This window comes from Fopius arisanus, unplaced genomic scaffold, assembly GCF_000806365.1.
Source record: "Fopius arisanus strain USDA-PBARC FA_bdor unplaced genomic scaffold, ASM80636v1 scaffold00235, whole genome shotgun sequence".
In the NCBI taxonomy this organism is placed as follows: Eukaryota; Metazoa; Arthropoda; class Insecta; order Hymenoptera; family Braconidae; genus Fopius; species Fopius arisanus.
The window spans coordinates 1-16,460 of NW_011887974.1; the positions used below are offsets into that span (position 1 = coordinate 1).

General features: G+C 39.6%; 1 protein-coding gene across 1 annotated transcript in view; it reads right to left on the bottom strand.

Annotated features, from left to right (window-relative positions):
• Positions 1 to 1,511: 1,511 nt before the first annotated feature.
• LOC105272687 (cell adhesion molecule 2-like) overlaps positions 1,512 to 16,460 on the bottom strand; it is a 56,344-nt gene continuing 41,395 nt past the window's right edge. Inside the window, exons 4-8 of the mRNA XM_011314902.1 lie at positions 10,645 to 10,789; positions 3,842 to 4,050; positions 2,624 to 2,734; positions 2,324 to 2,530; positions 1,512 to 1,573 (exon numbers count right to left, since the gene is read on the bottom strand). Coding sequence (XP_011313204.1) covers positions 1,512 to 1,573; positions 2,324 to 2,530; positions 2,624 to 2,734; positions 3,842 to 4,050; positions 10,645 to 10,789 — 734 coding nt within the window. The remainder of the gene's footprint in view (positions 1,574 to 2,323; positions 2,531 to 2,623; positions 2,735 to 3,841; positions 4,051 to 10,644; positions 10,790 to 16,460) is intronic.

Sequence of the window (16,460 nt, forward strand, 5' to 3'; positions counted from 1 at the left end):
TTTCGTCTCTGACGTGTCTGACGACGATTGGAAATTGCCCCTGGGTATATGAACTATATATGATGAGGGGAAAAAAAGAGTATACCTGGTAGCAGGGCAAGATAGTCTTGTGATTGAGTCGGCGATGAGATTTTTCATTCAGACTTTATCACGGACGTCACAGCGACTGTACTGACAATTAAATGCCTTTTTAATGGGCTCTTCCTTTCTTTTATATTTAATTGGCAAATGTGAAAGCATATGGAGCAAATTTATTTCCCCCAAAATATTAATATCACATAATGAATGTTGTGAGAGCTAATGAATTTTGTAGTTTGTATGATGATGCAATTCTGCGATGTCAATTCAATTAATTACATAAAAAGTTAATTGAGTATGGAGATTGCCGAGTGATTCGATTACTTGAATTATTGGTCCGACTCTAAGTGGGTGAAAAAATACCAATGTGGAAATGATCGAAAATACGAGTATCCTCGGAAAAGAGAATATTGAAGTTCGATTAAAATCCAACCAACAGACAATAATTATTCCAGAGAGTCTTAGCCATGTAAAGAGAAAAGAAAATTGCACTTAGGGTTGAGAATAGATGGGAACATGAGGTGCCGTGAGGGAACAGCCAGAATATAACAACAATGAAAAAAGGTAACGAATGAGCGGAGGGCGTTAAACTTATTGCTATTGCGAATTGAAAATACTTCGGGGCTTAATTCACGGAAGTTTTTTTTTTTTCTCTTTGGTTCGCTGCTTCCGTCGTGTTTTAATCAGCGAGTCCTTGCTCTTTATTACCACTATACTGAATGCATGCACCGTCTAACTACTATTTCTATAAACCAAGGTTTTCTTCATTATATATATATATATGTATATAGAAGACTCTTTTGCATGGAGGAGGAAAATATAAGAATATTTGTGGTGAAATCGCGGAAAAAAAATCTGGTGCTGCGTAGTAAAAGGGGCTCAATGTCAGAGCACCGTAAAATTCGGGTGATGCATAATAAAAAGTACTGTACCGACTGCTAAATTTTACGATCCTGAAGACTTACGGGGACTGAGTATGACGTGATGCTACGCAATCCTTCGTTCACATAAATCACGAGCACACGATATTTTTTGTCATTAATTTGCGAGGGGTTATATTTAGGAAATAATTAATTTGCAGAGAATATACAATTGAGGTGTGTTTTAAAATTTGAAATTTTAAATAAATTGATTTCCCTGCTGAGCGAAAATTCGGAATTAAAAGTCTAGTACATCTAAGAACAAGAAAGGGAGAGTTTAACACAAGTAAAAGCAATGGTGCATGTAGAAGAAATATAATACACATATACATTGAGAAAAACACAAAAAGGAGAGAAGGGTGAAGGCTGAAAAGGACGACACGATACAGAAGAGTCCAAGTGAATGAGTTGGGGGTCATGCCAGACACTCTCCAACAACTCTGACAAGGGGTGGCAAGGAAATGTATATTTAGTGCCTTCAGTCGTCTACTCCAAGTTTTCTTTTTACATTTTTTAATGCCTTTTGGTGTTGGTATTGTTGTTGTTGTTGTTGTTGTGGTGGTGGTGGTGCTGTGCTGAAAGTATCCAGGGCTTTAGGAGCACAATCTACCGGTTCGTACGAAATTCATACTTGTCTCGTTCTATGTATAACCACTCATTAAATGGAAGAAATATAAACTAAAGAGTATATATGCTCAGTGTGGGAGATATTTGGAGATTTGGAGACAGTAGTTTCGATTGAGTTTGAGTGGAGGTCGTATGGATTTACAACTGATATGATGTTGGGCTGGTCATAGGGCTGGTTGGGATAAAGGGTATGTGGTGAACACTGAACCACGGGTCCGTGGTGAGGTTAGATGAGTGGAAAAGAGGAGTGGTGGAGAGAGAGACAAAGAGAGAGAGAGAGGGATGGCTGAAGAGCAGCAACTCGTAGGCATTACAATTTCCACGCTCTCCGTCTGTAAATCAGGCCCAGCGTTAGCCAATTTCGCTGGGCTGACTCCATTATGCCAGCCGACTGGCCTCTAATTAGTCAAGCTCGATTAGGTGGGTGGATGGTTAGGGAGTGGGAAGATGGTTTGGTTGCTTGGCTGGACGATGATGCATTAACTCGAGGACTTCCATTCTGCTTTCCTCTTTCTCTCTCTTCCCCACCCGTGATCTATAATCTCCATTATATTCCATGTTACTTTGTTCAATTTCAATTTCTGAGTGGACTTTATTGGGACGTTGTGAGTTTTTAGATATACTTAGATAATAAATTGTCATTCTCATGTGGACAAGTTAACAAGGAGAAGCACGTATTTTATTCTGTATATACTTACAGTGCATCTCAATGGTAACTGAGGCTGAAACTGGCTGGCTGATGTTATTATTTGAAGCCTGACAAGTGAAAGCGGCATGCAAATCCGCCCTTGTCAGCTCAGTAACGATTAAAGTGTTTCTACGTAGAGCTGGAAATTCACCAGGCTCATCTCTAGACTCTAGAAGTGTTTCACCTCGCCACCATCGGACTGTCGGTGCTGGACGCCCTACGTCATATAATAAATTCATTAATTTTTAAATTAATTTTAACGGGAAATTATCAACAAGTTGAATATGTTGTTACAAGAAAAATAATTAACCTCCAGAAACAAGGCAAGTGAGCCGCATGCTTCCCCCTTCTTCGTATGGCCCCGCAATTGTCGAGACAGTTTTTCCATGTTCATCTATGATATTCGGCTTATGAGGTGGCACTAAAACAAATAGATGAATAAAAAATAATAGATTATCTAAATATTCTTTATAGCCGGCCATATCTAGATTAATCAAGACAATGTGCCATTTACTTAATGAGAATACGAATTTCCATCATGAATTTATGCATTAATAATGATCATCGAACATAACTCGTAAAAGATGAACAATCAACTGACACGTTGATGAGCAGAAAGTACACGTCAAGGAAACGAATACCGACGCGTGGGGACGTCTAAAATCCTCCTGACATTTTGCTATCACGTGTCTGGCGTGCACGATCAGGAACGAGTGAAGTTGAACCAACCACGAACACCTGTATAAAACCCCATCAAGTCAGACGAGCTCCCCTTTCTCTCTTGTACCTTTCGTTTTATTATTCCAGCACTTTCCAGTTGAAAAAGACATTGATTCATAGGTCTTTCAATCGTCACACATGCCCCCATTCGAAATAAGTGGACTATTGATCACTAATAAATTAGCAATGTCCCCGAATAGAAGCCCATTCCAATTAGTCTCTGATTAATTGACTGATTATGACGATTAATTTGATAATTTAGAGATATTTTCAGATTAGACACTAAATATTGTAGTGAGTGTGTCAGATTGTCTTCTCAATGTTTTTTTCATTGATCAGCGGTGCGAATAATGTTGGTTGAAGCCTCATAACTCGAACCACCTCATCGACTCCTGGCTCATGACGTTGATTGGAATTCACAGTACCGAAGTAATCACGCGAGACATCCACTTAATAAACTCGAAGGGAGAAAGCGCTCAGTCTGCCTGGAACCCGGCCTTTTCTCCTCAATATGCATTTATATATACACATAATCAATAGCCATACTGAATATTGCAATGAAGTATACATGCCGCATATTATATAATTTCCCCCGAGTCACACGACAGATAAAATTGACAAATAAATCTGTATGTATTTTTTCTCTCTCCTTTCATCAAGCTCACACGTCTCCATTATTCTTTTTCAAGTTGTACAATATATCTTCTTGATAAATGAAAGGAAAATATTTGACTACACTCCTCTTTTTAATGGAAATGAAAAAAAAAAGCCAAAAAAAAATCGAAAATTAAAGAATGAGGCCACTCACCGATTATAGTGAGATAAATTTTGGAGTTTCTCGTTGGACTCCGTACAAAATCTACTCTACACAGATATTCTCCTTCGTCCCTCTGTTCAACTCTTTTAATATTGAGAATAGCAGGTTCAGTGGCTGTCCTAAAGTGAGCCCTCTCATTGAGAAACTCTTTATCTTTCCAATGTGTAGCTTTTTCCGTGTGTTTGCTCCTCATGTCATAGCTGAAATGATAAAATTCCAATGAATAACCAAAATGATAAATAGGAATGATAGGAAGAGTCAAAGAGTCAGTATACAAGTTAACTCTCGATAATTCGATTGGACTGTGGCATGCACTGAACGCTCAACACAATTTTCGTGGTTTTGAATTACATTGAAATGTTGCGAGAATGTCCGATCATGTTCACATGGCAGACCAGTTGCCAACAACTGCACATGCAAACTCTCTCATATACCTAGTACAGAAATCCCAATGTGTGTCATTCCTATCGTATTCAATGGACGTTTCATCTCTATTTTCACGTTTCTATACATATTCTACATGAACTCAAACATTGGCTCGCATCAAAGGTTTTGAGGTTGAACAGACCAGTCATCCAACGCATCCAAGGTACGTCTTCAGTATTTTGTTTGTTCCATCAGTATTGTTCCGCGGATATCGCTCGCTTTTTTTTTTCGGTCAAAACTTCCATTATAGATGGGAAGTGTCAAAATGGTGTGCGGTCATTATAAAAATTGTTATTAAATTACATTATTTGATGTTGTTTTTTTAATTTCACTCTCAGTAAAGTCTGGAAAATTTAGGGAATAACCGTGATTTGCGTGTACATGTTTATCTATATGTGTGTAAGCTTTGTCTATGCTTGTCTCTCATACTTGGCGTAATGTTCGGGTAGAGAATCTACGAGAGGCTTTCGACTCACGGTAAATTCCACAGCGTCCTGTTATGGACGTGTGAAACTTTATCCTGCAATTTAGATACACGATGGGTTTCCGGTGATATTCGTACCGAAAAGCAGACACGCAGACTATGCGACAAGCTGGTACTGCTGTGACGTTACAGGCATACCAGACGGTACAGGCTTCATAAATTCTACTACTGTGTTTATTATTACAACTATCACTTTTCAATTTGCGGCCCGGTGAATTCCAATATTTTTATCCCTTCGTATGCACAGCTTTTTACGATTTTTACCGCCTTTGCCAACAACAACCACATAGAGTTAAAAAATATTGACTAAATTAACCGGAAATAGAATTTTAATTCCATTAAAAATCTAGAGAGAAAAAGTACAAAAACTATATCTATGGGCTATTGTTCAAGACACCAGATGTACCATTTGAAGAAAAAAAAAATAAAGATATCGGTGCACGCCATTCGACAATCATTCATTCGGCTGTACGCTCCAGCTATAAATCCGGCATTGGAATACCAAATCCGAATATTAATGATCTATGCACTCGACCATACATGAAGCACTTTCCAAGCTGAGTAATTCCTATATGGAACATATTGGCCGATTGTACTCGACGAAAGACGCCGATGTCGGAAACCGTAAATACTCGCTTTTCACTTGGTCTTTACTGCACTCTAAGTAGAACATTCGTTGTTGAGTCAGACACCGCGTTTGAATTTGCAACACCGGTCAACTGTCTCTCTTTATCTTCCTTTTATCCGAGTACATTGGAATTTATTGGTGAAAATGAACTTTTACTCAATTGACTCAATCCGAAAATTGACATGTATTGGAGATAACTAACTGTTCTGAATTTTGACCTAAGCTCGGTCTTTATAGTGAATGCTTCCGTTGGAAAGCCACCCAAATTCGGCTCGTGACTGTTATTTCTCTCTTCATCTCTCTCAGTCACTTTGCCAAGGCTTCCCAAACGCCAGGATAGCTTGCCACGGCCACGATTTTCAATTACCGGTGGGGATATGTTCTCGGCATTTAGATCTCAGCGTCAGGAGCGATCCAATCTAAATTGTATGGACTACGTGCTGCAGGTACGCGCGAGAACTCAACTTGAACTCAAACTCTCGTGCATCACACGACAGGCTCTACGATGATATACATATATATATATATATATATATTGTTCGCTTGTATACGGTGTTAATGTAGTGGTTATGGAAAAGGTTCGATTGAGGGGAAGGAATGAATATTGAAGGACCAAATGTACAAGTTGCGTAATGTGCACATTCCTTCACTTCACTCGATATATTTGATGCAAAATATATGTATGGCTATTTTAGACATTCAACATATGGTAAGATGATCATAAATGAAAATTTAGGAAGACTTTTATTTTACTTTAAAGTAGTTGCTCAATTGAATGGTGGCATTTTTAATGGGTGATAGGGAAGGCGATGGCTGTGGGAAGTGAAAAAAAAAAAAAAAGTAGGATGGTAGTACAGGAGAATTTTTGCTGCTGTAATTGTTCACCCTGGGAGCAAAGAGAAATACACTAGGAGGATTCGTTGAGAAGCGATCTCCGGTCGATGGTTGTTCTCTCTCAAGTATCCTGCGATTTTCAATTAACCCACGCCGTTTTCAACCTCAACCTCCTTCACCATTTCTCTTCCTCTCTCACTCTCTGCTCACCTCTTCAGGGAGTTTCGCCTCCTTTCAGTGCCCTGGGAGAAGCACATCCGAGGTATCCGAGCGACCCTATATCGATTTCGTGAAATCGACGACGAACATTTGCGCTTCAGTCCCGATGCGACGGCGTCACCTCTTTTCCTCTACCTCACTTTACCTCACCATCCTCACCATCCTCAATACCCTCTTCAGCTGTAGAGTACCAGCCCCCAATTTCTGCGTTGGTACTCCACTCACGACGCCCACCACCAGATATTCTCCCAGTCGTTGAGTTTCCTCGCACCACTTCCTGCAACCACCGTTTTCCCCGTACTATTTTTATCCTCACCTCTTTATATCTACTCTCATCCCCCCATGTACACCTTCCTCAAAACCATTAGCATATTCATTAAATATTCGCCTCCCCATGACTCATCTCTCCACAAATATATTAGGCTTGTTCCAATTGTCCAATGCTCCGCTCCAATTACTCTTTCAATTTTCATTTATTTATTAGTAAATATTAGATGTACTTGCTCCAGGTGGTTTTTTTATTTTCACCTAGGATCATTTTAATTTATCCCGAGGATGCTAACAAATGGAGTTGAATGTCTGCAGTTAACGACTTAAATTCCAGAGTAATTTGCATTTTGACCATTTTCGTTGGGTAAGTGATATATATCTTCCTCTCTCGTGTACAAATAACCGAATAATCAGAATTGGGCGTGGATACGAAGGAGGATAGTGTATATGGCAGTAAAGTTCTCCATCTGTAGCCAAGTGTTTATCATATGTATATGGCGTTTGAAGGTGTGTAAGTATATTTTGGCTCCTGTATGTTATTCACCTCAACATCTACGTCGTAACGAGTGGTAACAGGCTGAGAGAAAGGGAGAGAGACATGCAGAGATAAGTTGAGCTAGACTCGTTAGTCGACTTAAGACTATGACTACCCGTCTGACGCTTAGGATCTCTACCCAGAGTACTAAGTTTGGCCATCTCCATTCCTCTCCCACTTTCACATACCCATAATTAATTTAACCCCGTAAAAGTGGTTACTTACGCGTAGTAAAGTCTCTATTAGCTACTCATATATGGCTTGAGACATTTACTTTATGCTTATTTGCAGATTGCAGAATGAAGTTACTTTTTTTTTGGTTTATGCAAGGTAGTTATTGTGGACAAACACACAAACATAGATTTTGAAGTATACATTATTCATATAGGTTGTTCGCGCATCGCTGCTCAACGCTGTCTCGAGTATTCCACGCTCGATATATAGAGGGGCCACTTCCTTCGCGCTATATCACCCGCACTATTGTAAAAATCCTCCCGTTGCATGCCTCTTGTGCAAATGGAGAGAAGCGGAAGACGATGCGAGCCCGAACTCACTGAGAAGAAATGGAAAATAAATACGCAAAAAGAAAATGTCAATGAACGCCCATATCTATCTGTTTCGTTTTTCTTCGCCATTTCATTTCTTTTTTTTTTCTTTTTCACTCAACGATTCTTGCACTCAGCTGTGTCGTGTCGCGGTTACTGGCGTTGTCCCATTTCTCCTAGTGGATCGATTTCAACTTCACCAACGGCTCCACCAACCAGGTATAACGTCGAATAATTACTCCCTCGTAATTACTTCGCCGAGTCTAGGAAAAAATAGAAGGAGGAGAATAAACTCGGGACAAAAAAAAAAAATTTAATGACCTGAATTTCGACCTTTATTTCTCATCAATTTTGTGGTCATGCAATTTATTATATATTTGAATTGTTGAAATACTATTAGCAATTCTGACCTGGCAATTTCTGGCAATTGAATTTATTATGTAACCGCGGTTATCCCGAAACCTTCGAGGAAGACTTTTATCGATGGTGAACGGCCCTTAATCGTTCAACAATATAACTCGATAATTAAAAAAATGAAAAGAGTAGTAGAGGAAAGAGTAGGTTGAACACTCCCATTGAGAAATTAACAGTTTCCTCTCTCCTTGCTGTAACAAGAGTTATAATACTATCCAGTCCCTTACTTGGTGAGATCGTCGCCCGGACGTGTAAACTGCTGCGATCCTTGCCACATCCCTCGGGGTTACAGAACAGAGCTCGTGATTAAGTTCCTTGGAAATTTCGTGTAGTCCCTCTGAGAGAAACGACAACGATGATGCACTGGGAGTTCAACTGTACTGTATATTACTTTTCAACTCACATTGCTGTACTTGAGAGGGAGAGAGAGAGGGAGAGGTGAAGTTGAAGATATACGAGAGTCCGCTTATATACAAGAAGACCATGTTTATTTTTATTTTTAATTCTAAGCAGCTGTGATAATCAGATAATTCCAATGCCAGGGAATATAAAAAAAAATATGTGTTGCGGATTATTGATAATGCATGTGGGATTGGATAGGCGCTGCTGGAGATGGAGTAGTGGATTGAGTAGGAAGGCAGTGCAGTTCACGGATTCTGTATATAAAGTGAGTTGGACGGGTTGAAGTTTCCGTTTCGTTTGATTTGGACCACTGAACTGTACATCACGAGAATTGCGACCCATGGCTATACATACATATCAGAGACTCTCGACTCTCCTCCGCTGTGAAATACACATGTATTTTCACATTTCCACTCTATTGTCTCGCCCTGTCAGAGGAATTGGTGGAATGGATTTAAACATTTTCCACATATTTTTGGGATTGGTATCGAAGGATTAATGAAGCAAAATAAAATATTAATAATAAAAAAAACTAGTCTGGTGCAATCATGTTCAAGTTGCGGTGACAAGTGCGCAGCGAGGGGAGGAGGGTGGTATATGGAAGGTATATGGAAGGTTTTGGTAAACTGGAAAAAGGGAAGAAAGTTGGAGAGATAAAGGTTGGTCGTAAACTCGGACGCTCGTGTACTTTCTTTTTTTTTTTTTTTTCTTTTCTCTCTTTCTCTTTGCTTTGTTCCATTTTCTCATCTCCAAGTCCCCCTCGAACGCCCTTATTACTGCTGGTTGTGCTCAGTGACTGCATGCTTACCGCTGCCACTGACTCTCCACTCTTTTTCGCGTAATTAGAAGGAGAATAATTTATTTAACTAGCATGTGCACTCGCGCATGTTCTATATTCCGAGATTCCTCCATGCAGCCTATGTTGTCTCCACAGCTTCTATGTCAAATTGTTGTTAAATGTAACGGATGCGTTTTCATTATAGGGGATCGCAAGAATTATTCCGCCAAAATTCAAACGAATTTATTGAACACTCCAATTATATATATATTATTTGATATATTATTTTAGGATGCACAATGATAACTGCGCATATTATATAGCAACGATTATACGTGATAATGTGGATTACTATGGTCGTCAACGATGAATACCCCCGCGTTTATGGTCGGTGCAAGTATTCCTGCATATGTATACGAGTATAAAATTGTAATTCACTCTTGTATAACATGAGCACACTCAGAGAATGCGAAATAATACAGTTCATGATTACAAACAGCGAGAACATTTAATTTTATCATTTTAATTTATTCAAAATGGAATTGTCAACATATTTTAAGCGGAAATGAAAATGAATTTTTGCAAGTAAAATGATGTTGTGTTATGTTATGACGGGGATTATCCAATGTGCATACAAACATGAGATAAACATAACAGTTGAAATGTGGAAGCATGTATATGGGAATGAAGGTAGTACCCAGTGGATGAAGGATTTGGGAGTCTTGCTTGTGCTTGCTATCGCATCCGGTGGCTTTCCGTCTGGCGGAAGATGGTGGCGTTCGCCGAGAAATTACCGGATTAACCTCGTCTTCTCTTCCTTCATGCTTCAAGGGACACAGACATGTGGCTCACCCACAATGTTAAAATGATTTGATTGCCTGATGACAATTGTTATGTCAATAAAAATCAAAGCACTCGCATGTGCACTCGGCATTTCGATAATTTCCATGAAAATCGATGCAGATGTTATTACAAAAATCCCATTCGATTGAATTCTTCAATGGTATGTTAACTCTGTGCTTGTACGCGATCACTTTCATTTCTTGTATATCCTGTATGGGTTTAGGTCAACCCCTATTCTCGTCACGCGCAGCTCTTTGCATTCACGTGTCACAACCAGAATTCTCTGTATAATCCTACACTATACGGACAGACACACACACAATCATGCCTCATACAGAACATTAGGCCACCTTGACACATGTATTACATTCACCCAACTATTAATTTTTTTCTCTCAATTAATATATCAAATTCACCTATAAATTGGGGTAATATCGGGTAGACGCTCTGAAGCTTTGTACCACACAACTAAGACTGCTGAATCGTTTGGCTGCGGTGGCCGTATGTCACATGGCAGCTCTGCTAAACCATCAAGTACTGCTCTTGCCTGAAGTGCCGGTCCTGTAACAAAAAATAATCCTGTCAATATGATTATTTCAAATAATTGAAATGAGAGTGGGTAGAAAAAAATGTGTGCAACGCGGTGCAAAAATGAAGGCATTTCGTGTTGTATATGGTTTATACAGTGGAACATAGAAAAGTTCAAGGTAGCAGCAGCAGCAGCAGCAGCAGCTGAGTTTGCTCTCGTGCACTGACGGGCCTTACTGCGACGCAAAATAGTTTCGTGGCATAATATCCCGGTGTTGTGACTAGGAAAATGGGGCAGTAAGAGAGGGTGAAGAAAAAGACGAAAGAAAATGTGGAGAAATGATGGTGCCGCGTTGGCGAAAATTTAACCAAGGATTATACATATATATGTATATGGCTGTGTATATTGTACGTATACATATGGAGAGGTGGACGGTGTTGGGCTGTGGATTGGGTGTACGTGCCTGTCTGCTATCACGATCACTAATATCAACTCTTTCCCTTGAAGAAAGCGGTTTCCCTTTGTCTTTTCACTAGCCACTGGGTCTCGTTATCGCCAATGCGTGTTCACTTCAACCTACATAAAGTGCCCTAGCATTTATACCATTCTGTCGTTTCGTTGCTTTATTTTATTTTTCGTCTGAAAAATTGGTGGCAGTTGGAAAGTTCAAGTCCGCGAAACACGTCGAGAACACAAAATCATTATTGTTAGAGTGGAAAGGGAGAAGGGTTCATTTAACGTTAATGATGTTAGGTTGGGCATGAAATGCTTTTACTCGTATCAACCTATACATGGTAACTATTCTGTGGTCTAGCCTAGGATGTCACACTTGTCATTCTCTACATTGTACTCTCCACCAGTCGTTCTGTTGTACACCCTGAAGAGTCGGTCTCGTTTGCCTGCACACCAAAGCAAGCGTCTGAAACATCGGCTTTACCACTGCCATGTTAAATTTCCCCTGGGCTAGCCTCGGATATGTCTCGGTATACGTTTCATTGTCTTTCTTTCGGTATTGGTATCACCTCTTAGGTGAATTTGAAAATCCGCTACCCTCTTCTCTATAATATTGCTAAGTACTTTTCATTTATTTATACATACTGATGATTGTTCATTTTTTTCATCAATTCAACAATGTTTAAATTTTAATTTAATATTCAGTGGAATATTCAGCTGAAAGATTAATATTGCAAAGTACTTTGTTACTTATTTATGGTGATTAGGGTATGGGATAGGAGTAGAGGGATATCATGATATCAGTTTGGGCCGATCGTTGGTTTGCGCATGGAAATAATCCAACTAGGCTACCCTTTAGCCAAAGTAAGCTTATAATCTGCCGGTCAGACGGTGGTGAGAAGCCACACGAGTGACCATTAGATATCTATTGCGAGCCCAGGAAATGCACCCCCCAAGCAGCACCCCTTGTGAAAAGAAAAAAATAAAAAATAAAGAGATTTTCTTTCTCTCCACCATGCTCATCCTCCATCCGGTAAATGTCTTATATAGAGATTATATTAATGGATGTTACCCGCATTTAGATAGGGGTACATGAAAACAAATAAAACATCTTTCCTCTTTCGATTTGTCCACTTTTAATGGTTTGTTTAGCGAAGAGGATTTCTCGACTTGCCACATGTTCTCCGAGTGGTAAACATGCACTTGAAAAGTTTATACGTTTGCATTGATGCATGGAGGAGCCGGCCGGATGGCGTTTCAGGATTTTCCTGAATTCGTGGGGCGTGTAGGTAGAACCACGCGATGGTATATAATGCTAGGTAGGTAGCAACATTCGTGCACGTCAAAGCGGGGCATTAAACGCGTTTCACTCAAACTTCCGAAAGGTCGGACATGCTCGGCGTTGGTTGGTGCATTCCTCCTTTATCGCCGTCCGCACCGAGCTCTGTCCTCTACCTCTTCCACCCTATACTTTGCCATTTTCTTCTCCCGGTGTACTCTATCTTTCCTTCTTTCAACTTTTTCCATTACACCATTACAAACATCGCACAGCTTTCTTGCCCCGTGGAATTTCCTCCTTATTTTTCTCTCCTCGGTTTGCCCTACCTATATCTCTCCTGCACTTCAATGCTGCTTTTATCGGAATCTTTACCATTCTTGTTGCTTTGCTGCCTCTCATCAAAATCAACGATACAATTACACTACATTTTTACCCCACATTTATTCCAAATTTTAATCACATTATCGATATCGAGTATGCAATAATATAGTATCCAATTTGATTGGAAACATGGAGTGATGAGAAAACAGACGCCATGATTTTGGTTTTAAGACCGAAGGGTGAATACCGAATACTCACGATACGGTTCTTTCGAGGCTTTGCGAGAGATTCATACTCGATTTCAAAGCCGATAAGTACGCTCGTAAAGATAAAGGCCCAAAGATAGCTTGCCGGATTTAGAGAGGAGCTGTACTTCTACTCCTCCACGTTCGTTTTACGCTTTTCTTTTTCCGCACTCAAATCCCAGAGATGCAATCATTTTATCCAACATCCTCTTGATGCCATATAGTTATTATATATTTATATCTCGTGACATTGTTTCCGTGGTTTATGATGGTCTATGATTTTGGAAAAGTGCATCAATTTGATGATACATTATCAAGACATTTAAGTGGTGTTGCAGGGGTTGCAGGTGTTGCAGGTGTTGCAGGGGTTGCAGGCGTATTGGAATTTTGCCTCTAGTTTTTTACCTTAACACCCTCACTTGGTTGTCGAAAGTTTGAACCGAGTGGCGTGCTTCGTCTCCATCATGGCGAACGCCTCGCTTCGAGTTACCACCGCGAAACGCTTCCGAACTAACCGCAAGACCGCACCTCCTCAGGCAGACTAGAACCCTCCAAACGCGTTTACTGTGCTTCCCCTTCTATTTTATCCATCTCTCTCGTACTTTCCTACATCCAACCAATCTTCCCTCCAGCCCCTCACCATCTATCCTCATTCATGGTAAAGTTTCATTGGATTTAACGGAAAGGCATTGTCTTGCTTGAATTGTTGCGGCACTTCCGACAAGTCAGCCGTTACATCTATTGCAATTGTCATGAGTGTACGGGATTATATCAGAGTGTAGTTAAGGCATCTCCATAACTCACCATTAATCAATGCTCAAAAAAATTATTTATGCCCAGTGAAGAAATTCAAGTTGAAATGTTGTTAACAGTGGGGTCAAGCCGAGATGAGGCAAGAGCAAGTACTGCCCATATACCATACCATGTTATCATCTGAAAATTCATGTCACGTGGCAGAGTCTATAGCACAGGCGAAACAATAGCAGTGTACGTGATTATCCTTCGAAAAGCCACATGGTTATATAATAAATAGCCCTCCGGACATTGCGGATCTGTGAGACAACCAACGATTCGCTCGACCCTGGAGAAATCATTTTTTTCATCACGCCACGCGTTATCTTTTCAAAGCTTTGTCTTTGTTTTCCTTCATTCTCCATTCCCTCACTCCTCAAACCAAAGCAAACACTCCAAACTCACTTACAGAAAGTAACAAAAAGTCAAAATTAAATCGATCTTGAGATAAATTGAAATATCTCTAATGACCCATAAAACGAAAATTGTGGCTAAATGTCAATTATTTGGAATTAATGGAGAGAGGTGGTTTCCATTGAAATTAAACAATAATTCACTGGAAGGAATGAGGAATGGTGTCATTGAATCGAACATCCGTGTCTTCCGTTTTGAGACTCACTACTTTTAATGTCACTTGTTCTTCTCTGGCGGATTCCGTGCCCTATTCGCGTGGAAACAACGTGGTGGACATTCTCAGGCTCGTGTAATACTCATCTTGTCCGTTCTGGATGCCTGCCAAATCTCGTAAATTACAAAATTACACGAACAAAGTCGAGATTTTCCTCTGGCGCCTCTCCCTTGGCTTGGCATCATCCACCCTCCTAAATAAATGCTTAAATACTTTTGGATAATGCTGATTATCTTTGATAAACTGTATATATTTGATCTGACGAGGTTATTTCGGGCATGAAAGGGGAAAGTCAGGGGAAAGTCAGGGGAAGGGTGCGAGTACAGTCAATTTAATGAGCACCGAAGCAACGTCTAGCACTGATGTTCGAGTTATGCTAGAACGAATTCGTTGTCACAGGGTGTTTCTGCTTGGTTGCAGCTTCACAAAAGGTAGGTAGCCCGCACGCACCTCACCCAACTCTATACCTGCTGCTATAGAATTGACCACAAAAGACTATAACATTATATAAAGCCCACAGAAAATGATTTTCTTTGTTTTATGGAAAGCTTCAGCAAAATGAGACCCCAATTTCAATTTTTCTTTCGTGAAATTTTCATTGGATGGGAAAGACCCAGTGACTTGAACTTATTTCGGGTGATTACAGTACAGATAGAATCAGTGATTTGATCAGTGGATAACACCTCTAAATATCGTGGAATGTTCAATAAGATACTTGAAGAATTTTTTTATTTTATTATTCACGGTGTGAATATATATAAAATCAACAGTTGGTTGACGAAATAATTCTATGGATAAAAGCATCTTCCCCAAAAATTTCACATCTACGGAGAAGTTAATTTTCATTTACTGCAAGAACTTGTCATTTGCAGACCATCTGAAATGATTTTTCTTTTTGGAGATCTAATTACAATAAAAGTTGCCCTTAAAGTAACTAAATTCAGGGGCGTGTAATTGTCTTATTCATGACTTTAGTGGAGGAAATGGAGTTTGAAATTGGTATTTCGGCTTGAGAATCTATTACGCGGGTTTGACGAAGGTTCTGACGAGTCATCAATGGAGTTTGATAAAGAAAACGGAGGGGAAGGCAAGTAGAGAAAACTTGGTCACCAGAGTCTAGCAAATCTTGGTAACCACGAGTGGGCGTAAATCAAAATTGGCAGGTACAGAATTGCTGCAGAACCCCGGGGTTTGTGAGCTCCATGAACCATAGAAAGGGCCTCGACAAAGTGTAGTAAATCCAAGAAGTAGTACGGAAAAGTTTTCATGCGGCAAGTGTGTAGCAGTGAAACGAAAAGCGAATAACCACACAGATGGAGTGAGTACCACATGGGAATTTCTTTGTTTCTCCATACATATATATATATATATATATATACATATATGTATATATATGGCAGAGGAATAAATGTTATGATGCCAATATAAATCAGTTTGAATTACAAAAGCTTCATCAAACATTTCGCCTACAAGATAAAGTTGTTTTTTTTTTTCTCAAGATAGTTGGAGATTTCCAAGTGTATCCTTGTATATAGGGGGAAGAATGAAAAAAAAAAGAAACAGAGTAAGATTTGGGGATTGTCGTAAGATTGGTATCATCGTCGCCCAAAGAAAAAATGTCCTTTCCCACGATTCTCATGAAGAGAGGGAATTTCTCGCTACCCGTCATTTTATTTTTATCACCCGCCATCTCTTCCTTTATCCACGAGGATCACGCCTGAATCAAGCAATCAAGTACTTATTTTCTTCCGTCCCATTTCTTTCATTTTTATTACCCGCTGTCTTTTTATCTTCATGCATGTAGCCAATATTCCCTCGCATTGTTTCTACTCTTCTCAGCAAACAGATTCAACTTGGAATAATTAAAGTTGAGTTAAATTTGAACGATTACAAAGCTTTCACTTGGAAGGAAAATGTCATAATAATTGAAAAAAAAATGAGGAAAAACTGAGAGGAAGCTCATGGTGATGAATATTCTGCACATG